This window comes from Cheilinus undulatus, linkage group 3 (genome assembly GCF_018320785.1).
Source record: "Cheilinus undulatus linkage group 3, ASM1832078v1, whole genome shotgun sequence".
NCBI classification, from domain to species: domain Eukaryota; kingdom Metazoa; phylum Chordata; class Actinopteri; order Labriformes; family Labridae; genus Cheilinus; species Cheilinus undulatus.
The window spans coordinates 42195446-42222977 of record NC_054867.1 but is presented as its reverse complement, the minus strand read 5'-3'; the positions used below and the strand labels follow the sequence as shown (position 1 = coordinate 42222977).

Here is a 27532-nt window from a genome sequence, read left to right as displayed (position 1 = left end):
TGCAGTTTTGTGCTGCTGACCAGTGTTACAAATTACGGCTGCAGGATATGAGCTGAAAATTACAGTCATTTGGGAGATAAATTTACAACAGGGATCCATGTTTTCTGTGCAATCAAACCCTACAAAAGAGCTAAAGTTGAAAACCATTTAACTTTTGGAACAGTGCTGTGTTCGTCAATGTAACCTCTCCCTCACTGGCCAATCAAAATCAAGAACAGACGGGACTAATGACAATAGTGGGAGAGAAAACCGATCTGACTAGTCTTTCTTTGACTTTTTTTTAGGGTAGTTTTCAGTTCAGCAGTTGCTGTCTGTGTTAGGACAGGATTCCTTTACATTGCCCGCATGTCTTCTGTGTGACATTTCCTTGAAACATGGAAACATTAAGCACATAGAGCTATTTTAAAACAATGTTACAGATTCTACCAAGGAAAGAGGGATTCACTTTTTGTAACGTGGCAATTATAAGCGCTGGCAAGAAGTGCTCTGAGAATGAGGTCTTGAATTCAAAGCTGGTTATGGACATACAGCCTAAATATTATCTCTAAATTAGCATTAGGTTTGGTAAATGCCAGCATTAAACTGATATTACACAACAGATAAACATTCCCTACCGACATCTATTCATGCCACATTATTTGCCAATGGCCACAGTTTGTCTAAAGGGCTGATATTAAATCAATGCATCTTTGCATCCCTGGTCGGCTTGTAAAGGAAAACTCTTGGGGACCAGGAGACATCCATGTTTCTCCTTGCTCTCCATCTGTCTGTGACAACCCCTACTGTTAACACCTGCATCTTTATGAGATACTAGAGAGACGTAATAAAATTCATTTGCCGAATGGTAGACTTAACAGTCAGCAAGGACAGAGACTGTGACAGAGGGTGGAGCAGAGAGGCACAGGGAGGGCAGAAAGAGGCACATCTTCCTGAATCTTCCTCCATGTATGAGAGGTTTTAATGTGTTTTCAACATTTAGGGAAAAACATCTTCTCTCTCCATATTTCTCCATCTGTTTTAGCAATAGGACACCGGCACCCGCTTTCAAGAATCAAAAGCTTTGACAAGCCAACACAATAATTCAACCTTTCTAACAGCATGTAAACATATTGAGTGTTGTGCACCGCATCTTTGACCATATCCCAGCCTCACTAAAAGCTAGAAATAGACTATCACTTAGGCAAAAAGAAAACATTCCTTTTAAATTCAGATAACTCCTTGCTAGGGTAAAAACATGCAATGCTCTCTTGTGCATTAAAGGGATAAACATTTCAGCACAATAGTTCTAGTGTTGGTTCTGAGGTTGCAGTGTCTCTGAAAACTCACCATATTGGATATATAACAAGTCTTGTGATGAAGAACACAACACTAAACACAATGAACAGGAAGTCACACAACCGTTGATACTTGGCATAGTTGGCCAGCTTGGCTGCCTGCAGGAGAAAACAAATAAAACAGATGCTATAGTTCATTATTACTTATATGTGTAAAGCTTTTTTCCCCCCAGTATGCAACCAATGCATCTAATTTTGGAGCCCATTCTCCTTATCTGTTTGGATTACAGCCGAGGGCAAGGAGCTGATAACACTTCACAAGAATCACATTTTATCTTCATTGTTCAGGAAAAATTTCTACTGAAAACATCCTGAACAGAAATATTCATAAGAAAGCTTAAGCCACAAATCACTGTTCAGCAGTAGATCTATATATCCTGCAAACCCTTTAGTGTTTTTCACTGGTTTAGACCTGGTCTGATTTTAAATCACACTGTGGCCACATTTCAATAAACGTTCCCTTTTAATCATAAAAGCAGTTTGTAAAGTAAGAGGCAGATGTAGATATACAGTTATAGAATGACACTGAGTCATAATAGTAAGCTTAGTGTTTAGACAATCTAAATATTACTAATTTTTGAAATGCAAAAATGTAAACTTAACTTCATATCATGCTGCAATGGTTATTAACATTTCTCACTCACCTCTAGCAGAAAGTCAGAGGTATCATGGACACACATCACCAGGCTGCCTACTCTCGCCATGTTGTTGACGTAGGAAAAGCTGATGAGGCCGACTGTAGCCAGGTGATGGATGAACATAATCAGGAAGTCCTGAAATTAAAAAAAACAAGAGGAAAGGTTAAAAAAAAGATGTTTACATGCACTTGTGTCATGAACTTCTCTTTGTTTTGCAATACAGAGCTTTAGTGTCACACAGGAAATGTGACAGAGGATGTAAAGCTGACAGCTTTAGGCATCCTGATGAAATTGTTGGCTTGTTCCTTAAGATTGTTTCAGGGTTTTTTGCAATCCACAATACTTACCAGGATTATGCAACTAAAAATATTCCTGTTTCTCAGTTTTGTCTTTAGTACTGTTTATTATCCCATATCAATTCAGTTTTTTGCCTTACTTATTTATATTTACATGTATTAATGATAGAATCTGCTAATCAACACAGCTCTATTCCACTTGTTCTACTCAGTAGGTAATCTGTTGTCTCTGAGCCAAAAGGTCAAGGGTTGTTCTCCCAGCACACAGTGTCCTTGGGCAAGACACTTATTTTCCCAAATTGCTCCCACTGCTGCATCAGTGGCACTGGAATGTGTATAGCTGCATAATAATGTGATCGTATTGGGATAGGTTAATACTGATGGCCACTCTAAGTTTCAGCCATCTGGGTGTAAATAGATAGGTATGACTTTTTTGTAAAAGGCACTTTAAGAAGTCAGACAACTAAAAAAGCACGTTACAAGCCCAAGACCATTTACCATCTTACTATGACACAAGTATCCTTCTTTTAGCTCTGCTTATATATCTATGCTGTTCCTCTTGTATATTTTGTAATATTTTCTTGCAATTTTCCTTAATCCGTGACAGTGTTTTTGCTCTCCTGTTACATTTTTTGCTTCCTTAAATCTATCCTTGTTATATTTCTTACCTTCATTAGATTAGATTAGATTAGATTAGACAGATACTTTATTGGTCCTGTAGAAAGTTTGAGTGTAAACTGTTCCATTTAGCACACAGGAAATTTAAAAAAGACAGAGAAACAGCTGTGAAATTAAGAATGTGCATAAAGTGAGGCAAGGTATAAAAAGAAGAAACACATTTATAAAAATGTAAAAGTTATAAAAAATATAATGTATAAAAATATCCAAAATAAAAATGTAATTTTTATTCTGAGTTTGTATAGACCAGCTGAAACTTGAATTTCCTTCAGGATCGATGAAGTATCTCTTTCTATCGATTTACTAATATGCATAAACACTAACTTCTTCCAAAAAAATCACATAACATCTGTCTTCCCCGCTAAAGACCAAATATTACAAAATTCTAGTATTGAGAAGCTGCTTTTGTTACCCAGGGGGCTTTCCCACTAAAATATGATCTTTCCTTAATGTGCAATGACAACACGTTAATCTCTAATCAGGTTGGTTATTATATATATTGCATTTTACTTAGAGTAAAATACAACTGCTGTTTTGGGATTAAGTGGGATCATTCTCTTGCTATGTGTTACTGACCTTCATGTGTTGTGAAAGTCAAACTATTCTTGTTATTGGCAGAAAGCTTGGACCTTCTTGTTTTAGCTTTAAGTGTTTATTTTTTTCGCTCAGTACTTGATCCTTTTCAAAATGTAATGAAGTGCAATATTCTACCCAAAATATACTTACATAAAAGTAAATGTGATTTTAAAAAGTAGGCTACTCAAAAAATAACATGCACACAAAAAATCCTACCCAATTACAGCAATTTGAGTAAATGCAATTACTTACTTTCCAACCCTGTAGAAAAGCACAATAACTCAGATAAAATGTTTAAATTTAGTATAAAGAAATAACATGCAAGTCTATGGCAGGTAATTATACAGCAAAACTGAGCTCTGATCAAGAACTAGTTCTAGACACAATTATGTATAAAATGAAGTAATAATGTAACACTAAAATGTGTTTAAAATAAATCCTTAAAAAGAGAAGCAACAGTCCAGACCATCAGTCTAGTTAATATTGATGGTAGTGGTTTTATTAAGGACACACATGCATGAAACATTGCTCTGAAGAAATAGAGATGTAAAATAAGTCACAAGATAAGCCATTATCTTTGTACAGGAGTTGATTCTCTGTGCTTTAAAAAGATGCACAAAAGACCAGACGTACAACCAGTACTGCTGTTTTATGATGAAAACCTACTTAATAATGTGTTCTGAATTTTCTCTACATCGTTTCTGAGCTTCAGACGAACTGACGGTTGAATTAAACTTTAATCAGACGCTGCTAAAGCTTCTGCTTTTTCAGCCAAACTTGAACAGAGAGTGAAGGTTTAGGTGAAAGATTAACATTCTAATATCAACCTGAGGACAGAAAAAAAACACAGGCCGAGACTTGACAGTGAAGCTAAAGAAAGGAGACATGTGTATCTGACAGATAAGTCAGCTGAGCTGACACAAGCTTACTTGAGGGGATGGATGGAGAGGTAGACCGAGGGGAAAGAAATACAGAAATAGATATGTTTGGGATTATTCCTTTTACAGAAACGTATTTGGTTGAGGTCTGGCTGTTTAATATTTTCATTGTTGTTATAATTACCAATATCTGCTGATCATTTCATGATAATTATTAAAGCTAATATTACAATGTTCAGTCTATTATTATACGCTGTTGCTGCTACTAATACTACACATGCTTTCACCATTTCAGCTGGCATTGCAGCTATACAGATGAAAGCTTTCTGCAACTATCTCCCTCTATCCTCTCACACCCCTAACACAGCTTCAACAGATGGCTGTCCAACATGAGTCTGGTTTTACAGGAGGTATCCTCCTGTCAAAAAGAGATTTACCTTGCCACTGTTACTTTGCCAAATGTGTGCAAGTGCCTTGCGATACTATTTGTTATGAATGGGTTTTATAAGGTCTTGCTGAACCAATCAGAACTCTTAAACATCATAGAAAAAACACCTTGGGGTTATTTGTCTTTTAATTAATCAAAACAGTCTTGATTGGCACAAGAACTGTATGCATATGATGCCTTTTCCAGATAAGGTTGGGAAGGGCAAAGGCTCAAATGAGTTTATAAGCACATCTAGTCAATCTAAATGCACAGTTTCTTAATATAAAGACTAAGTTTTTAAGACCAGTAATATGCAAAATGAACCTTTACTGACTGACCCTAAATTTTAGCATTTACTCACTACCTTTGTAGGCACGTACAAGTGAATGCACACATCAACGGAGGCCTTAGGGCAATGATTATACAATCAGCAGTACGTACAGTATATATAAAACAAGAGCCGCTTTAAAGTGGTAGTGTAGTAGCGTTGCTCTGGCCTGCGTTTCCAGTGTTACATTCCAATCGTTTACTGTATTAAACATTAAAAGTTAACTGTCTGTGGCTGTGACTGACTCTGGCTCTAACAAGCTGCTATTCTGAGGAATTTCTCTAATTCTAATTGAGTTAGGCTCGCTCCATCCTGCACTCACATGACACTGGGTGCCCTCGTGCTGAAAATCTAAAGCATTCACAGAACGAGCAGCACCAGGCCCCGCTCCTGCCCTTGAAAAGACATAAACATGTGACTTTCCAAAATTAACAAAAGTATAAGAACAAAGCATGCATCTGAAAATGAAATAAAAATGCACATGGACACTGTCTGCCACTGCCAAATGAGGAACAATAGACGTATTATGAAATGCTTCACTGAGAGTGGCAGCTGTAGTATGTCCAATGTGGTCTAACCTAACAGAAACAGAGCCACTGCTGTGCTGCTTACCTTCCTTTTAATGTCTGTGAACTGGGAGAACATAAGTGACCAGTAGAAGGCCAGACTTGTCACATAGTAGGTGTAAAGACCCGGGGTCATGACCTGAAGACACAAAAAGATAAAAAGAAAGGCAGTTCAATTTCATTCAGTTGATTTAGAAACTCTGTTGCATTACACTAAAGGTGAAAAATGACACATGGTCATTACTGTTAAAAAAAATCATCACCACACACATCCTGGTTCAGTGAATCACAATGATGTCAAAAGTTGCTCAAGCAAAGAGGCACGACAGGCTTTGCTTCCCAGTTAATTATGTTTTGTCTTAAAGAGAAACTGCAGCTTGAGTTTACCAACTCTAAAATGTCTGCCAGCTTAAATGTGGATAGAATGTGGATAGAATGGAATTTTATCAGTTGAAAATACTTTTTTTCAATGTGAATTTGGGCAGGTGTATCTCTCTTTCTCTGTTAACATCATAGGGGATCTTCAGTTAGAAAAACAATTGTGATCACTGCTTTAACAGGATACTTAGCAGTAAAAATGTCAGTACTTTCTGTTATAATGGGTATATGTTTTCCCAATTAAATCAATCATGGGTTGGCCTTTCTCTACTGCAATTTAATGTGTTAGCCAAACACATATTTAAGTATTGGTATTTCTATAATCAGCTTGATTCAGCTATTTGTCCTTTTTGTTTAATTATCAGTGTGGCTCAAATTCTCTTGTTGTTGAGCAATAAAACTGTGATGTCTTCAGCTTTTTTCCCCAAGAAATCAATTCAACATCTGACTCAAAAAGTTAGTGTCTGCTGATCTTTTGAACAAACACTGTTAATAAATAAGTAAACGTGAATTAAAAGTAAATTAAAGTTAATGTGGCCATTATTGATATTGCTCTTTAATTTACAACAGAAACTCTGATTAGATTAACCATAAACATGAAAAGGGGACAGATAATGAGCCAAAAACACACAAATGTGTATTTTCACAGTTTAGATCATACCTTCCACCCACTCCAGCAGCTGATGTTCAACTCATCTTACCTTACTGGAAATTATAATACTGATGTTTATGATAACGTAGTAACATTATTATTAAGCACTGTCTAAAGAACCTAAAGAGTTTCATTTTACACTAAATAAAAAAAATGCCAATTTCTTAAAAGGAAAGAGGAATATAGATTTATCTGCATGATGTCAATTTTAGTATGACTGTGTTTTATGATGCATTTTATTCATATAGCAGCAGTAAAAAGGTAGTAAAGTAAATTTAAACAAAAGCTAACAATGCTTCAGCTGTTTACTCAAGTTTTAAGAGGGAGAGGAAAGAGCCAACAAAAGCTACTTTTCTGCTTTTCATGATTAACCATACACTAGTTTATAAGGGGTCAAAGTCTTAAAATTGACATTTTTTCCAAATGAAATGGCCATGCAATACATTTTAATATCCTGTTGGTTGAACTGGATGGTTACCTGAGGTAGACAGATATATTCTCTTGCCCTACACATTATATAGATAAAGATTTAAAGCTGCATCATACCTGATAAGGATAACCGTACCAGCAATGCCGCGTATCCCACATCCAGGGAGACTAAAATAAGACATATGTTAGTTCAACAAACCATTCAAAAACAATGTTTTAATTGATAGAAATATTAAAGTTAATCAAAAACAATTAGTCAAAGTAAGCAGTATTTTTATGCTCACTTGCCACAGGAACTGGATTCCATATATAAATATGCACAAATAAAATGTAAACCTCCACCTAAAGAAAAGGAGAAAAAACAGGACGAGGTGTTATGAGAAAAACACAAACAACCAAGTATTTATTCATCTCTTTTCACACTCTCTCTTTATAACCAAGCCTCACCACAAAAACGCACACTCACCACCACACAGTCAAAATGCCACACCACACCTGCACAGAAAACACACAAGCCTGCCGGGGATTACAGCTTCACACGCGAAGAATTAACCTACATGCTCTCGCAGAACTTTGTGTGTGTGCTGGGTTTATCTTGGTTCCTACGGTGTCTGAACCAACGCTGGACCTTTCGAACCTCCCAGTCGAGCTGTTTGGAGAGGCCATCCAGGTGGCGAGAGTCTGGATTCTGTGTGGAGAGAGAGGAAACAGGAAACAACTCTGCTTGGATCAAAGAGCCACTCTAGGATGAAAGAAAAGCATTGTCACTACATCTACAGTATCAGGAACAAGCATTAGCATATTGCAGTCCTGCTGCTGATTCAGACTTTCATCTCACAGAATCTAAAGATAACATACACAGTGGGAGCATGTGAAGTCAGCAAATCCATGACTGATCGGGGGAAGTTTTCACTAAAAGTTCCAGTGAAAAATGCAACTATCTAAAATGAAGTGAGACATTTCTGCAGAAGTTGCAGTGAGGGCAGAAATGTGATCTTGCATAATTGTTTTGTCACACTTTAACTGTGCAGAAGCTCAAGTTCTTGCAAAGAAATCAATGCAAGTTCTTCCAGTTCTTGCTGCTAGAAAAAAATTGATTTATTATGAAATGGTTTGAGTCATTACATAGTAATCAGTTTTGCCTCAACTTGACTTGATGCCTTTTTTTCCATTGAAGGTTTGAAGTGATGAGGCATAAAATCATGACTCAGCATCAGGAACAAGTCTTTATTAAACTGTTGTAACTGATTTCTGACAGTCACACAGACTGGTGTTGTAAAGACTGTTAATATCCTTGGTTACACACCCTAATATATCTGTCTAGAGCTAAAAAACTTAATGTTTGGATCACCCTAATCCACCAATGACAAAGTAAGCAGTACATTTAAAAAACAGTGAAGTACAACGTACAACATTGAAATTCTTGAGAATGGGGTAAGACATGCACCAAACATGCACCAAGACCAAGAATCAATCCTTCAACCAGCGTGTAGAGGACTACAGCCTCTGCTAAAGGGGTCCTGCTCTACCCACTGAGCTACACCAGCACTTGAAGGACTAAAAAACTTTGCTTTCTTTTCAAGTTGATACATAAGTCTAACATTTTCTCTGTAACTCTGGCTCACAAATACATTGTTTGATTGTCTAATAGATCCTGACAAATCTAAAAAGACATACAAATAGAAATACAGCTTTAGGGCTTTTCCACATTAGGAATCATGGTATGGAGCTGTTTTTCAGGGTTTGTGTTAGGCCCCTTATCTCCAGTGAAGGAAAATCTTAATGCTCAGCATACCAAAACATTTAGGACAATGTTATGCTTCCAACTTTGTGGCAATAGTTTGGGGAAGGCCCTTTTCTATTCCAACATGAGTGTTCCCCACTGCACACAGCAAGGACTATAAAGACATGGCTTGATAAGTCTGGTGTGGAGGACTCTGCTGGCCCCACATAGAGCTCTGACCTCAACTCCATCGAGTACCTCTGGGATGAGCTGGAATGGGAATTATGAGCCAGGCCTTCCCCAACATACAGTAACTGCCTGAACTATTAAATGCTCTACAGAATGAATGGACATAAATTCTCACAAAAACTCCATACCTAAGTACATGTAATTGAATATAATGTCACTATACTCCTTGTTGGTGTCATGGTCAGGCGACCAAATACTTTGTCCATGCGTAATGTACATAAGGTGGGTTCCCCACGTAGGCATCTTTATCTAGATTATGACTATTATATGCTCCTAATATTACCAATTTTACAAATTGTACCTAGGAATGGTAACAGAGGTGAAACTGTCCTAGAACTATGTTATACCACTATTCCATTGAGTAAGTATAAAGGCAAAAACATCAAAAATAAGAAAATAAAAAGTCATGACTTCCACCTTCCAGCAGAATTCAGCTCTTCATGTGTCACAAAATACAAAGTGGGAACAGTGTAAGAATCTTATTATTATTTTTGGACCTTTTTGCTTTTATTTTGATAGAACAGCTGAAGATAGACAGGAAATATGGAGAGAGAAAGTGGGGGAAGACCTGCACCAAACAGCAACAGAATCTGAATCCACTGTAACATCTTCAACTTCAACCAGCTATGACAAACTGTAATTATCCATTTAGCTCTAATTGACAGAAAGTGTAAGTTACGGGCCATTATATCATCCATCAAAGCAGCAGGAATATCTGAAGAATGAAACCAAACCTGTGTGATGGATGTGAACACTTTCTCCAGCACTGCATTAGGCTGAGCTCTCCGTCCAACTCCAAGCTGGATGTGGAGACCTCGGGCACAGGTACTTGCAATAAATCTGTGTCAGAGATGAGGAAAAGAGAGAGAAAAACAAAGGGTTGTGAGATGTTTATAAATGTTACATAACTGGTCTGAAAAATAAACTCACAGGACCGGTCTAGTGCAGGTCTAACATAGCATTTAGTCCATGTTCAGATAGATAAGGAGGGTTTTTCTTTCTTTCTTTGCACAAGCAGAAACCAGAAAAGGTGCTAAATATCTGTTATGTGAACATCATTTCAAGTGATTTGATATCAAGTGGTGTGCGATTCTCAGCAACAGTAATATAAAATGTGTGCATGGATATTATTTCCAGATGGGAGCACAGAGACAGGAGACTGGTAAACAAACAGAAATGAGCTGCAGCATGGAGCAGCTCTGCTCTGAGTTTAAAGGTAACCTGAGCAACTTTCAACTGCTGAGGAGCTGTTTTTCTTTAAGTAAGCCTGCCCTTTGTTTGCTTGTGTAAAAGTATGCATATTATGCTCACACACATGCATGCAGGTTGCATAACATACCATTCTGCCAACTGTGCAAAATTATTCCAGGTGATGCTAATTTGCCAAAATATGCAGAATTGTGCAAGCAGAAGCAGAAGTGAAGATCACTACATGCTTTAATTAATCCAAACAATGCAGGTTACAAAAAGTGCAGCATGAGAAAGGAAAAGTATTCATGTTTTACTAAGGATTGTCATGAGAAAAGAGTTTAAGAGTTTGGTACAATTCATCTCAAAATCGAATGATGACAATATCTGTTTCAACACCATGGCAACAAAAACAGAAGACCATGGAACACAACAAATGCGCGAAAAAAAAATATGCAGGAAAACTCCCATCATCAACATATTTGTGCACTCTAGACAATGCTCGCTACCTTTTGCTTTAGGCAGCTGTTGGTTAAGACTGTGACTAAGCTTTAAGTTATAATTAAGGATATTTTTTCGACATTATGAATCATTAAAGTAATGGAAACTGTTTCATTTTAACACATGGCATTAAAAGTACTGAAAATTTGGATACCTTTAGTTTGATAGTCATCAAAGACAAACATACCCCATGATAAATATCTAAAACACGTTGATGACTCACCTGCAATTACGAGATCATACTAACTTACACCAATGAAAGGATTACTGGTTTTCATGTCCTTCCCCATGACCTACAGGGCAGATGTGTTTCACAGGAGAAACACAAGTATGCCAAATCAAAATGCATTCTCATGGTTTTACATTACAACAGTTTAAAGTATTGCTATGCCCAGTAAGGACTAGAGCTGCACCAGTAATTGACTTTTAATCACATTCAGGAAATTTGCCTTCAAAGAAACATGATTGATGGCATTTATTTGCATTTACAATGCATGCTCCACCCATAGAAAACTCCGTGCATCCTTTTACTTAAAGAAACACATTAGCCTTTTTACATTAAGTTATATTTCATGTTCTCTTTTCTTTAATTTACATAATTTTCTCAGATGTATGTGAAATATATCTATGCAATCGATATATGAAACAACTTATCTGGCTTCGCTGGTATTGAGCTAAAACATGGAATCTTATTTTGTCATGATTTTAAATCTTTTTCATAAATCAGTACTTTTGGTCACATTTTTACAATTGAAACCAATAAAAATTGTCAAAAGATTGCATTTTTGTTATTCCTTAAAAGTGGTAATTTTGGAGGTTGGATGCATTGAACTGACAGCAGCAATTTGCTCCATTTATTACAAATAACAAAACCCTGAGAAAGAAGAAACAAAACAGGGCATGAAGGGATGCAGTAGTGTAATTCTTCATTCTCTCAATTGTCTTGTTTAATTATTGGGGGGGGGGGGGCAAATCAGAAGTGAAACTGACACTTGGTTTATTGCCCAGCAGCACTAATCAATACTCTGCTTTAATATCTTATCAACCATGAGCTTTTTGAAGCATGAATACCACTGATTCATTTGTTATGTACAATCACTTTGTCCTTCTCTTCTCTTTTCTTTGTCCTATCTCATTCTAGATGGGTTTGTGTTTCACCCCAAGTATTTGTATGCATATATTAGCAGGGGAGGAAACATAAACAGATAGTGTGGTTAATGTGTCACATTATTCTGGCTGACAGGCAACTAAAGATGGATGAAATAAAGCATAAAATTTGCTGAGAGGGAGTTCCCCAAAATCCCAAGTGATTCTGGGATATCTGCTTTATTATGGGAACATTATGAACTCAAATGACCCCTGCCTGTAGATCTGTTCTGCATTACAACACTGTCACGTTCAGCTGGGAATAAGCTCTTAGCTTAACACAAATATTTATCTGAAAGAGGTTAAGAAAGGCTGTGGCACAGGTAAGACAGATGGTTTATTGTGTCATACATGACAGCTGTCTTAAATGAACTCCTAACATTTTACAATTGTGCTTTATGCAGTTGGACTGTTGTGACCTATAGGCTTCAGTTTTATAAACATTCAAACTTGTTTTTGAGAAAGCTTTTTTTGTCATGAGTGCATTGCTCCAATATAACAGGTTGATTTTCAGTGGGAACCAGTGAGTCAGGTTCAGCCAGGTTGAGTCTTTCACGCTTAAGGTTGGGCCAGATTTTGAGACCATCAGAAGACTGGAACAATGGTTTTTTGTGTGTGCGCAGTTATTTACTGAAAAGTAGTTAGTGCAAACATTGCGTTGAGGTAGCATGACAGGAGAATTTAAAATCTACAGAAAAATTTATATTTGGAGCTGTAGTTTGTTCATTTTTCAAAGAATGGCTTTCTGCATTTATGTCAGGCTTAAAATCTCCTAACAGTATCAAAGGTAAACATCAGCATTTAGGAACAGCAACTCTCATACCATCTTATGTAAAAAAAAGAGATTAGTAAGCTTTATTAGTAATCTAAAAAAAATAACATCAGACATTAAAAATGTTTAACTCTGTCAGTGTAAATATGTACACTGAAACTATGGAAGAAGACACTCCGGTGGTTATTATCAGTGAGATCTGTGAATATGAATGTGCTCATCTAAAATGAAGAAGTAAACCAATATCTTTCCTTCGTCATTTCTCAGAGAAAACATGGAGCAAAAGCTCAGACACAGGCACAGTGAACTACTAGAAACCACAGTGATGTTGTAAACAGCTTTCACTCTCAGTTCCTGGCATACAGATTACAAGAAGTGCAGCTGTTAAGTCATGGTTCTCTAAGAAAATCAATCCAGACAGTTTCTCTTTACTCATCCATCCCATTTATCCGACCCAAACCACTAATGCAGTGATTGCCAAATAGTGCTCCATGGGAAAAGTCTCAGTGGGCTGTGGGGATTTTCACAAACATACATTATTACTACAGCTAACATCAATTTAAGAAACTGTACCATGTCAAATGAGCAAATTGCATTGATATGAATATGGTTTGCTTTGGGATTTTAACTTGACTTTCGGTGTGCTTTGGCACCAATGCTGCTCACATTAAAGATGTATTTATTTTGGGAAATGTTAGTAAGGCTAAGGTATAAACTCCAATTTCATCACTGATGCAGCAATAGCAATTAAAAGTGATCTCTGTTCAAACACAGCAAAAGAAAAAAATAACTTGCATTAAAGAAAAAAAGAATTTCTGGAAAGCATTAATACTTTCTTACTCAGTGTGTGTCATAGATGTCATCATAGCAGAGTTTAAGCTTCAGTTTAATTTAGTGCAGTCAAATGGTATTCATATCAAAACTATTAGCAATACCTATACCATAGTTACAGAAATACATGTCCAGAGCACCTAGTATCAGGTACTGATTTTTATTTAAACTGCAAAAAATCCCTGCACACTGTAACTGCACATGCATTGGTAAAACTTCTGTATCAGCAGGTTTTAAATGTCTTTGTGCAGTTTAGACAGTACTTTCGCACCATTTACACATAGTCAGACAAAGCTAAAGAAAGCCATTTCCTACCCTCAGATTAACTGGTTTCCATTTAGCGGTGTGAAAATACTTGCTGGGCTTATTTTGGATGCAAGAGGAAAATGTTGCCATATTGCCAAGCTCGTATGCACATGTAAGGGCATGCTACACATGAAAGCACACTAGCTAGGAGCTTGGATTGAAGTTGAGAGTTCAGTATCTTGCTCAAGGGCAACTCAGAAGTACTTGGAAAGAGAAGAGGCATCTCTCCAGCAACCTAATCATACTGGGACCTCAACCAGTGACCCACCAGTTCCCAAACCAAAGTCCTTGCATACTGAGCTACCACTGCTCATCTTTGAAGCATACTGCCCACACAAAGTTCTAGCTGTGACGATTTTTTAAAACATGTTTTGGATTCCATTTAGGCTTTCATAAACGTGGTACTGGGTAATCTATAGAGATTATTTTGAATGCACAGTAAAAGGATGACTTCTGTTAAAAACATCTCTGTGGTACTTTGTAAAGTCCCACAAAATTCCAAAAATTTTGGAATTTCATTGACACGACAAACGAACTCCCCAGACTGCATTGTAAACATTGGTTTGTGATAAACTTTAGACCTTTCAGCTGGTCATTCTTGTCATGATCAAAAAAAAGGAATCTTGACTATGTTCATATCTGTGAGGAAAAGTGTACACTCACTCAGACCGGAACTGTGACAAATGAGTCAGTGCAGAAAACCACCCATCCAGTTTGAAATGTCACTGTGTTAAATGCTCATGTGATCATACAGCTCTTATAGCAGTGTGGCTTGGAGCAATTTGTACCAAAAGACTTAATAGAAACCTGTTGAATCATCCTTATTCACTCTATAACACATTTGCTTTGACTTTAACATTTAAGATTCATTTAAGGAGACATTAGGATTTCTATTACTAACTATTGACTGACACCCAGGTCAAAAACTATGATTGTAACTTTGCCTTGGTTTGTATGAATAAGGTGGCTGGATGTTTATTAATTCATGCTTGTTTGAGAAGGGTAGGGATTCACTAAGTGTAGACTTTGTCCTACTTTTTTTCAAATATGCCAACAGATCATCAAGAACTGACAGTTTATTCTGCACTTTTATTGGTTGTAGATATACAGTTTTTCTGTCGTTTTGATGGCTGGTATAATCATTTCTCTTTTTTTACATGTTTGAAATGAAAACTAACTTCAAATCAAATCAACTTTTAACAACTGAACTCGGGTCACATGTCCATGGTATTTCTTTTTCTTCCAGTAAAAAGTAGAGTAGATCCTTGGAGGTTGATATATTATATTAAACAGTATATTATACAAGTGTGTTAAACACAATTTGTGAATGCTGCGGATGCTTACAAGCATTTTCTGGCCAAGTTCATAAACTTCCCAAAGGTTATGCTTTAAAAAGTAAAACATAAACCATACAAGATTTCCCATCTAGGGCAGATTCACACTCAAAAATGAATTTATTGCTTAATTTGTTTCATGTTAAAGTAGTCACGTTGTTTCTCCAGTAATTCTGCAGGAGACTACAGTTATTAAGCTAAGTTTAGCTATTTTTTTTTATTGCAGCAATATTGCACGGCAATACATGGATTTTTCAGTGTCACAGGATGTGGGACCACATTTTAAAGATGTTTCAAGATTTACTGTAAGAGATTTCCATGGTCATTTTCACAACTATCTAATTTCTGGAATTATTTCATTCTTTTCATTCTGTTGTATATATTTTTGGGTAGGGCTTAGGTAGGCTACAGGATTCCACATGTCAGTTGTTTTGTGTAAAGGTTAGCCTTAATGCTGTCTTTAAATCCCGTCTGAAGCAAAATCTCGACCCCATAACAAAATATATAATATACAATAGGCGTTGACCTGTTGTCAGCCTGGTGAATTATCTAGTTGGTATTTGAAAAATATTACATATTCTGTGTGCTAATAATAATAATAATAATAATAATAATAATAATAAATTGCTATTAGTGCTGAAAAATCAACACGAGTTGACTTCCTGGTGTAAATCCCTGAATTACTTTCACTTGATGTGATAAAGTGGGCTCAACGTGAGATATATTTCTGTATGATCAGTCAGTGACACAAGCTAGAAGATGAGATACAAAGGATGTGATATTGCCAGGCCACAATGTGCTTGGCCTTGGATGATGAAATGCAAAAGTGAAAGTCTTACTGATGCAAATGCACTTGTAAACAAGACTTGAAACTACTATTCTCACCATGCCATGACAGCTTAACTCATTCATTTAAACAGTGCTACGCCTATTACCCCATGCTCCAACAGCCTGATATTATCAGGCACACCGAGGTATTTGTTCAGCAGTAGTGAACTAATGTTGAACTTAAGTGAAATCTTCAGTATGATGAAACCTTCATTGTCTAACTGTTGACAAGGAGAGTGTACCTGGTGGAAGGAATCTGACGCTCACCACATAAAAAAGTCTGTGCCTTTGTGTAGCTTTATGAGGAAGATACAAAAAAAAAAGCCCTTAAACCAAAGTCAAACTAATCAGTGCTTCTTCCCCTCCCAGTTTTTGTCTCCTTGTATGAACCAGCTCTTTAGGTCTAAGTACTTTGTTCTTGTCCTGAAGTGACGTTTAGTTCAGAGCAATGAAAAGTATGTGGATCAAAGAGCCTGCCTTAAAACACCCTCACACCACAGACTTATTTCAAAAACAGGTTCTCTAAGTATTTTTTAAAGACAACTAATGACATAGACCTTTAAATGACCTCTGGAGAAGAGTTTTACTTCAGCTAATAAATAAATGTCATGGCAGTAGAAGCAAAAACATCATTAGTTGTTCACTTTAAAGAAAAAACATCTAAGAGGACACATTCTGCAGAGAAGTCAGACTGGCTAGATCACTTTCAGGCTGTACAATGTTATTAAAAGTTACCCCAGGCAGTCTCCATGTTTTTTGTAAGTAAGCTATGAGCAAAAATACTTTTGATGAGCAGTAAACATATGGTGATAGCAGTTTAGTTCAATGACATACAAGCTCAAAGACAGCATAGCTTTGAATGTGACACTAATTGTTGACTTTACAAGCCTGCCTGACTATTAAAAAATCTCTCCTTATCTCACCCTTCTACACATGTAAGCTTACAGAGGAGATGATTAGGTCTGCGTTCTCCTGCAAGCACAAGTCTTTAAAATGCATTACAAACAGGAGGATGAATTGACAGAAATAGTCAGTGCAAGCCTGAGCCTGCAGAGCTAATTGGCGGACAGCAGCAGGAGGGAAAAACAGCAGGAGACACAAGCTAATCTATTTATGTAAAATGTCAAAACATCCCTGTTCCTCCTCAGAACCTGACCACTCCAACATACACAAAGCCTGTTACCAAGGGACAGTGATCAGTGTGGACACTTGTTGCCCTGATGGCTGTGAACGGAAGAGCAGCAAACTACATACAACCTTGACACGAGGAAAACTTTCTAGGCAGAGGCACGGGCCTGAGTCTATTCATAGCACAGTGTTTAATGTAGTTGTGGCCTTCATTTGACTTGTGAGGTTATAACATGTTTTGAGACAGAATTCCTGGAGGAAACTTTGTGTAGAGACAATGACAGATTATGTGTGAAATAAACAGAACACTGAACAGGGAGGATGTTTAAAGCTTTTGAAAATTTGGCTTGAAATTCATATACAGTACATTCTAATATGAGATTTACAAAACACAGAGCGAAAGTACAAGTTCCCAACTATGAATGTACTTAAAAAGCACAAATTGCAAAAGGCTCAAGTGTGCTGATAACAAGCAGGATGGTCCCTCTATTCTTTAGTCCACAGGACACGGTGTCCATGGTTTCCAATAAGAAATTTCAATTTTTATTCATACGACCACAGGACAGTTTTCCATTTTGCCTCAGTCTGTTTTAAATGAGCTTTGGCCCAGAAAAGATGGCTGCAATTCTTCATGTTTTCACATATAGCTTCTTCTTTGCATGATATAGCTACAAGCTGCATTCATGGATGGCACGGCCAACTGTGATGACAATAGATTCTAGACGTGTTCCAAAGCCCATGCTATGATTTCCAGTACAGAATCACATTTTTTCACGTCTGAGGGCCTAAAGATCACAAGCATCCAACACTGACAATCGGCCTTGTCCCTTGTGCACAGAGATTTCTTTACATTATCTGAATCTTTTGATGTTATTATGGGCTATGGATGATGGGACATACAAAGCCATCGCAATTTTACGTTAAGAAACATTATTCTAAAACTGTTCCACAATTTTCAGATGCAGTTTTTCGCACATTGGTGAACCTCTGCCCATATTTACTTCTGAGAGACTTTGACTCATGTTACTGACCAGTTGCCAAGTGTCATCATCTTTGGCCTGTGTGTCTAAAGAGAGCTGACAGCATGAACCCTACACCCCCTAGAACCTCCATTTGTTTTCAAGTCTTGGACACAGTGCTTTATGATGTTAGCCAGTGTTATACTTCTACAGACAGTACGGACATAAATTCACTTGGCCTTTACTGTACTGAAATCATTCGAAAAACTCAGTTGCTGCTCACTTCCTTGATCACCTACAGATAACTTCTACAATCGGTGCCAGCCAAAAACCTGTTTAGTCACTATTATTATAAATGGTTAGCAGATATTTTGTGAAATTCTTCTGACAGATAAATAACACAATATCAGTGATATAAATAAAATATTTCTCTATTGAAAGCCTGTGAAAGCATGATGCCTATTTTAATTTAAAAGTAATTTCTACCACTTTTCAAATACTTATGATTACACATATTAGGCCCTAAATTACACATTTAGGGTACTCCTGTGGATTTGGATTTCCAGTGGCTTTCTTAGATCCCACCAACATTTTGTTTAATGTCTACCTTTACTTCCTAAAAGGTTTTGATGGAGTAAATACCTGGTTGTTTTAAGAAGAAAGAGCCAAAATCTGCCAGAGCAGATTAAAAGGTAAGTCTGGCCACTCATAATCTCATACCCATACACAACAACTCCAGGCAACACATGACACAGCTTAGGAGGGCCAAGCTTTGTACACTCTAGCAGCCTGACTGCTCCTTGTTATAAAGTCACTGCCAACAGCGAAACCACGATTATGATCTAACAAGAAGAAACTGGTCTGGAAGGGGAGGAGCTGTTTGTGCCCGGGAAAATCCTCATACTACACAGAACGAGGAAGAACCTGCAGGTTGAGGAATCCTGCAGATACACTGTAATTACTTCATGTAAAAATGCAGCCTTGGGCTGCAGCAGTGGCAGATAAAGGGTACACTTTAATAGAAAATAAATACATAAATGCATTTGTTACTGTTTGCTGAGCTTCCATCATACCTGGTGGTATTCTTCCTGACCCACAGGACTACATACCAAGTGTTCCTATCATTGCATCTTGACAGCATGTTGTCACCTACTATGATAGATGTTTAGAGACAAATTCACACAATGGTTGCATTTTCTATAGAAAAAAAGTGCACTGCTAAATAAATACTGTACAAGGGGGGTTGAAACGCAGTCAAAACGGAAGTATGACCACAAGGTAAACTGTCTGTTTCAGTTTGAGTGTAACAACTGAAGCAGCTTTAGTAAAACGTGCCACAACTGAGGAAGTTGTAGCAGTGTAAAAAGCTAAAGGGTTTGAAAAGCTTAAAATAATAGAAGAAAAGCTTCATGATTTTATCAGTTAATCATTGAACTTTTTAGTCCGAACAATTATAAAATGTAAAACAAATGACATTGAATATTCATAAAATGTTTTTATAGCTCACATTCAAACCTAAAACTATGTAACCCCCCGATTTGAAACTGCATCCTGGAAAAGGTTCAATATTTTGATTCAGCAATTTGTGTGACAATCAAAAAGTTGCTGATTGATTATGGAAGCACTGAATTAACATTTTAGCCCTTAACAGAAGTGTCTGAAGTGCAATCAAACAGCTAAAACATTAGGATTAATACAGAGGCTAAGGTAAAAACACAGCTATTAAAAAAAATAGAAATAATAAAAAAATGGCCGAACTTAAACTTTGTTGTTCCTGGTGGGATTTTTTAAGCCCGATAAAAACAAGTAACATGTAGCAAAACAAAGGCAAGAAGACTCTACTAAGACATTAAACATAGCAAAAACATTATATGCTGTATGCATAAAGGAGTAAATCAAGTAACAGCAGGACACCAAGATCAATAGAACTGCAATTAAAGCCAACATTTTGATGATTCCATAGAATAATTGGTTGCTCAGTAGACAGAGTTGATGGACAAAACAAATCCACACATTGAGACAGATTTAAAATCAGGAAAAAGGGAAAAAAACATCTTAAAACTTCCAAATACACGTACATCATAGTCACATGCAGTGTTGCTAGAAGGGCAGCGCCCGCAAGTATTTGATTAGAGATTTGTCTTATGCCTTTAATGAAGCTCAGCAGAAGTTAAAGCAGGAAGATTTTTTTTTACTCATTCATTTGTCAACACCTGTTTATATCTCTCCCTTCTTTCTTTCCTTCTTCAACTGATAATGGGCATTCACATCCTTAAAGCTGTAGTAAGCGATTTATTTTTAGTGTCATATGTCCACAAAAATAACATAACCCATCAGGGTCTCATTATTGAAGCCATCTAAAAGAATGACACTGCAACGCCTCCTCGCACTGCACTTTCACTTGAGGAAAACCAGCAAAGGACAATGCTCCAGCCAATGAGAAGGCTAGTACTCATAGCCAATCACGGCTCAGGACGGAAAGAGCATTCCTATTGGCCACTGTAGTAGGTACGCTTCCACCTCTCAGCACAGTGAGAAGTTGATACAATGGTGGAGTTACCGGCGGTGTTCAGTCCTATGTAAAATTTGTTCAGGCTGAGACAAAGTGTTTTCTAACCTGTAATTCGGCCATTGATTTCAGTGGAAAAGAGCAAAATCACTCCATGAGAGCTTTGCCACCATCAGTATTCATTAGCAGATGTGCACATTCGCGAGGAGGTATATGAGAAGAGGGGTGGAGCTATGGAGCTCAAACCCGGAGAAGAACAGGAAGGGAGGGGGAGTAAAGTTGATTCTACACGGTTCTCATTGAATGTTACACACTCAAGCTTTAGGCACTAAGCTAATCAGATTCTGCCACAACCTCCTTTATCCAATCATCATGCAGCTGTCATATTTAAATTCGTTGTCCTCTATTTCACAGTTGTTTCAGTACAGATGCTGCAACCCTCCTCCATCCCAGCCACCTCCATTCAGTTCATCAGCATCTAGTCCAGATCCTCATGTATTCTTATCTCATCCTGCCTCCTGCTCAGTCTCCTCCTCCAAGCCACCTTATTGGTGTCCCGGTCCAGCTTCTCAGAAGTCTTCTCTACGTCTGGTCCTGCATCCCTCATCAACACCATCAAATTTCATAAATAAAATTACTGTCAAACTTCCAATAAGTCTCTCCTGATTGAACAGCCTTTGGTTCAATATCATGACCAAAATCAGTCAAAGGCCTGTGTGTAATTGAGTATTTAAGAACATATGCAGGCTTTAAATATAAGAGTTTATAAGTGAATGTTTCTAGAAAATAAATTGGGAATCATGTAAAGAAAAAACTAGAATATATTTCCTCTAACATTATGATGTGTAAAAGGTAAAAAGGGAAGTAAAAAAGAAAGCATGAGTAAAATTAGGCCATGAATCAAAACCACTTTCTGGCAGGATGCATCACAGTGATCACTCCCACCAAACTTAACCTCATAAATGTGTGACTGGAAAAAGTCTGATCCTGTCCCTGCAGGTGTACGAGCACAGTTCATGTGTTTCTTGTTGTGTTAAGAGCACTGTGTGTTAGCAAACAGTACTGCTATCCAAGAGAGAGGAATAGGAACTCAAGCTGTGTGTGATGTTTTCTTCTGTTAAATAAATGAACAAGGCAGCAGGCTGGTCAGTGTGTCAGACAGTGACAGAGTAAACGCTCTGATAACATCGCTGTGAATCAGTCTTTCCCCTGAGAGCCAGCCTCACACCAGAGAGGGATAGACAGAAGACTCTGCCACCTGAGACATACGGCCTCAGCTCTGTGTACATCTTATCAAACACCTCAACCAGACACCTCCAATATCTGATCGCTCTTTATTTACAGCTACTTGACCCAGACTGAATTAAGCAGACAAAGCATGACGGTGCGCTTCAGGCTGGTGTCAAGTCTGGAGGCCTTGCCAGAGTGACAACGACCATCTCCTGCTACCAACCCAGATTTGAAGGAAAAGCTGACAAGCTAAAGGGAACTCCTTGGCTATTATACTACAAAAAGTGCTGCATAGGTGATGCAATTATCCAACCAGGAGACAGGTTTTCTCTAGAGATACACAATATTATCTGTACGATTTTGGTATCAGCAGATATTAGCTGAAGTAGTGAATTATCAGTAGCAACAGATATGAACATTTCTGCTGATGTTTACAACCAATATTTGGGCAGTAAATGTCTGCTTATACCAGCTGTAAATACTGGCCATACAGCTGAAGTCTTTTTCTTCATTCACCATCATTCCTTACACTTTCAACTGTGTTTGAAGGACAGACATTAGTCCATCTTTTTAACATCAAGCCTTTGACGGGTTGTTTTTAAGGACTGAAGTGTTAAGTTTGAACAACAGTTAATTATCTGTTTCAATATTGGTATCAGCTGCAATTAATTTGTCAATATTGGCATAACAGATAAAGGCACAAATCCAATATTTTGCATCCCTAGTTTTCTCTACAAATAAACAATGCATTATCGCATGCAATTATCAATGAGGTGAAAAAAATGTTTGATATTTTTCTTTTATTTAAATATAAACACAACTTTATTGATTTCCAAAGTATAACTCCTATACTGGAAGACACAAGCTAAAGTTTACCTGTAAATGAAGAGCTAACCTATAGTCTCCACACTTACACATCTACCCTGAGTCCAAGTTATCAGAATCTAGCAATGACATTTAAAGACCTATACAACCTCTGTACACCTATCACCTTTATGGCAAGGGCCTTTTTAATGACACATCATACAGTCATAGTTCTGAGAGGGGTATCTACTGGTAGTTTTATGTTAGACAACAAAACTTGAACTTCTTCTAAGCTTATATTACCCCAGACCTTAGACTCTGACTTTGAGAAGAGGAGCACTGACTCAATCTTGCAGCAGACTATGTGAACTTTGATCAAATAAAATTTTACAGCTATGCTGTTGGCTCACAATGTAAAGACCTAAATAAGTAAATGACAGCAGCAGTCTTGTGACCATGCTCATGTTGCGTCTTTACACTTACGCAATAGCTACTTAAGCATATACTGTAAGACAAAGTTTCATAAGTTTACACTGTTTTTTGCAAGAACCAATTAAACCTATACACATCTCATTGCTATGTTTGATGTAATATTAATTTTCAGATAAACATTCAGCAACTCTATCACACCTCCACATAATTTAGCTTTCTACCTGACCTTGAACTGACTTTGACACCGTGTTAACAAAACACTGTCTATTGTCCCATTTTATTAGAATGATGTATCAATGATTTTACTTCCTTGACTGCTTTAATTAATACAATCAAAATCAATAAAAGTTGAATTAATTGTTTGGGTTTTTTTTACTCATTGGATTCAGTGTTACAATCCTCCTCTTTCATACTGCAGCTGCACAAAACAGGATGTTCTCTGTACTAATCTCTAAGGATAATGACAGGCAAAACTCTTACAGCATTATTTGTCTAACAAATATTTTAAATGTGGTATCAACAGCAGAGAAACTCCTTCATAGGTAGTTCAGTTCAAAATTACAAATCTTCCCAATCTCACATCCTGTCACCAGAGTTTTAGGCAAGTATTTGAGTGCAGAGGCATGGATTGTGAAAGTTAAGGTTGATACCAAATGTTCACAGATGTTCACAATAATAATTTAGCCAATTAATGATACAGATTACAGTGTTTCAGCCCTTCATTTGGTGTAAGACTCCTTGTGTGCCAACATTTTCTCCCATGTTAGCGGGAGTTTGTCCAAAGTTGCATCCCTATGTCTGAGATCTTCTATGGAATTCAGATTCATCTGCAAGAAGTTCTAGTCAGTTAAGTCAGGATTTTTTAAAATGAGATACTACGTGACTAATGCCATACTATTTGAGTAATGAGACACTATTTGACTTAAGTAAGGACGCTGTAGATAAAATTGGCGTTAAACAAGTCAATAAAGTAAGAAAGCATATTTGTAAAGCATTATGAAATCTATAAAGCAAGCTGTGTTATGGGAGGTTGGGGAGGGGGAAAGCCACTGGAGAACAGAGGATAGAGACTTATGTTAGGTGTATGTGTTGATGATAGTAGAGGGTTAGTGTGAGATAAATCAGTGGAATTATGATCTAAATATCACTCTTTTGAATTAAACACAAGTTACTGAAAGGATAAGTGTTCAATCAAGACCATTTTACACCTATAACATTGACCCCCACATGTCAAGTGTGCAGACCAGTAAGCAGCAAAAGCCAGCACTTCACCATGGCTGTCAAATGGAGACCCCCTTTGCCTGTGTTTCATTCAGGTAGCCCCATGTAAGGCTTAGGGGTGCACAGATGCATTGGTTTGACTACAGAATTGGCCAATATCTAAACGTTACAAACATCAGCCAAATATTACAGAAATGAACAGGTATCAGGTGTCATATCAATTTAATGCTGACATTAAGCATACCTACCTGAAAGAGATTTATTATTGGGCATAAGGTGTGACATGTTGGATGAACTCTGATCTATTTCAGTGGTCAGACATAAGAGAAAATGTTGGCATTGTGGGAGTTTTACACCAAAAGAAGTAATAAGAAAAATATCGGCATCAGTACCAGCCGTTGGTTAACTTATTTTTAACATCAGTATTGGAACAGGGCCTGATTTTTTACAATTGGTCCATTGCTAAAAAGGCTGAACAGTGACCTCCAGTGTGCCAGCCCCCCTTTCATGCTAGATCTCACCAACCCATCATGCCAACATGCAGACATTCTTTATATTACTTCCTCTGCCACATGGCCGTCACAGCCCAAACAGCATTGCTGATACTACCTACCTACCTACCCAGGCTAATGTCAGGGTGCCATCATGACATACGAAAAGAACTGCAAAGATAACACAAGAGAAAACAGAATCACAGAGAAAACTCTAAAGAGAGCGTTTTGGAATAAAAGACAGGGTTAGGTGCCTCTACCTACCAACCTACTTCCTTCCACTGCCACCTGATTTGGCTGTTTACATTTGGGTTAGACTATAAATGAATAAATGTTTCATATAATCCTGATACCACTCTTGAATAAATTAGACAGTTACGTTTTATAACATGTTATTATATGGGCTGGCAAAAGATTGAACGCAAGATCCTGTGATGGAAATCATGTCAGTTCATACAGATACTTATAAAGGAAAAAGGCATTCACTTTACACTTAAGCCCCATTCATTTATAGATTATTTTTGTGTTTCTGTAATTAAAAAATATATATATATATGATCTAGACTTGCACTTTATGTAGAGTGTAATGAGATCCATTTTGCTAAATTTGTAAATGAATAATTTCAGATTGCTTTATTGATAGCAAGGCACTATAGTATTCACCTGACTAGACCAGACAGAATATGACATACTTCACCTGATATTGATTAATATGTAACTCCACTCTTTCCTGCCTCTTATCAGTATTACAGTAGTAGCATTGACAAAACTTATCTTTATTTGAGAAAGGGGGTCGGATCAGATAACTGCAAAGCATCTGAACTATGCAACAACTGTCAAAGAATAACAAAAACCTTTGCTATAGTTTGACAAAGCAAAATACCCCAGGTCATCCCAGCCTGGTTGTGTAGCTTGTCTTGCAGCTGGCTGTCATCCAAGTGTGTGTTGCTGAATGCCATGTGATCACATTATTGCCTAAACTTTTGAGCCAGAACCAGCGCACAGCTCCACCTTTAAACGGGATGCCTCTATCATACAGACAGTATATGACAAACGTATGTGTCAGTGTCAGAGGCATCAGGCTGGTAAGGCTAAAGACACAATAAGAGGATTGGTCAGTGATTAGTTATACTAACAAGTCTGGAGTTATCCAAACATCAATAGAAAGAATGTTAGAGAAGGATTTCCTAGCTACATTAATTTAGCTCAGCTGTAACTGTGTGGCGTGCAGCTCTCAAGAGACAATATTTGAAGGAAAAATTAACCTACATATGCTCATGTTAGTAGATATGTAGAGGAGAAAAAAAGTTCATGTGAAGTTGGAAAATATTTAAAATACAGAGTTAGCAATAATGATAAAATGCTGATTGTTTTAAACAAGATAAAAGTTTAGGTGTCCCAGTGTAAACACATATTTTAAGTCATGAGTCCTCCCACAGCTAGCAAACCCATCATTCCGTTTGGGTAAAAAAACGCCCGTTGAAAGTATTTTCAGGGAAATCCCCCTCACTGACAAGAAAGTATCATCTTTAAAAGTAAAATACGTACCTTTCAAAAAGTATCCTGACGACAAAAATCCCTAAAGCAAGCGGTAAAGCATTTAACAAGTGTCCAGCTTTGGGGTACTCCACCCCGGGAGCTGGGTCCGCCAGATCCGCCCAGGTTACGTTGTGTGGCAGCCAAAACCTCTCGTTCCAGAACCAGGCTGAAAGAGCAGCCATGTTTACCGGTTTTCCTGTCCAAGTCAACTTCGACCAAATCAGTTTCTTATCCAAAAGAAAATAAGAGTGAAACTTGTTGAGCCTCTCTGCTGCCTCTTGACCACTTGTGTGATGATGACTTGCCACACTAAACTTCACTTCACAGTGAAAGATGCCAGAATATGGAGGGACTTCCGGTTTATGCCTTCAGAATAAGATTCCCAACGGTCGACGTATGGTTTATTAGATTTGTCTCGAAACTACACTTGGGCTTAAATTTGTGACTTCAGTGCTTGCAGACTGAATATAATACCGGGCATTTACTACTCGACAGAAATGTGATAAATAGTCGATAGTTGTAGAAGTTACAATCACAAGCTCCCTCATGCAAAAACCGGAAAAGCTTGTTCTTTAATTTGAGCCAAAATAATGTCATTAAACTATTATCAGGCTTTCCACATTCAAACAGAGTAGGAAGAGAAGCTAGATATGAAAGTCAGGGGGCATAAAAGTCTAAATTTGGCGGCTTTTTGGCCATTTCTTTGAACTATAACTTATTTTTTTACTTTTTAAAATAAACGTGAATTTACCGTAACAAATGGCTGTCAACAAGTAGCTTGACATATTTTGGCTGCCGCCCTGAGTTGAGGACTGGAATTGAGGAAGTGAGGCGGGTCCCTCCTCCTTCACTGAAGGGATGGGTGCTTCATGCATGCCTGACATCCATATCTGTGTCTCTCTATTTCTCAGTCTGTATTCGAATTTGTCCATTTTGCGCCAATTTTAGCCTTACTGTTGAAATATTATATTGTGCGTTCTGTAATTTAGCAAACTAGTTATCTCTAAAAGTTTCAGAGACTGTTATTGACGGCAGTGATTGGACTGTGATTGATACGATGGCACACTCAAGTGGTCAATTAATGTACTACAACTACAAATTGTCACTGAATATTATGTTACACCCTGACCTATACTAATGTAGTAAGCCAATATTTCAGTT

General features: G+C 37.4%; 1 protein-coding gene across 1 annotated transcript in view; it reads right to left on the bottom strand.

Moving 5' to 3' along the window:
• The window catches only part of cers5 (ceramide synthase 5), a 35903-nt gene extending 9211 nt beyond the window's left edge, over positions 1-26692 (bottom strand). Inside the window, exons 1-8 of the mRNA XM_041781079.1 lie at positions 26381-26692; positions 9887-9992; positions 7738-7868; positions 7465-7522; positions 7298-7348; positions 5768-5860; positions 1979-2107; positions 1327-1433 (exon numbers count right to left, since the gene is read on the bottom strand). Coding sequence (XP_041637013.1) covers positions 1327-1433; positions 1979-2107; positions 5768-5860; positions 7298-7348; positions 7465-7522; positions 7738-7868; positions 9887-9992; positions 26381-26553 — 848 coding nt within the window. The 5' untranslated portion in view covers positions 26554-26692. The remainder of the gene's footprint in view (positions 1-1326; positions 1434-1978; positions 2108-5767; positions 5861-7297; positions 7349-7464; positions 7523-7737; positions 7869-9886; positions 9993-26380) is intronic.
• Between the last annotated feature and the right edge of the window lie 840 nt (positions 26693-27532).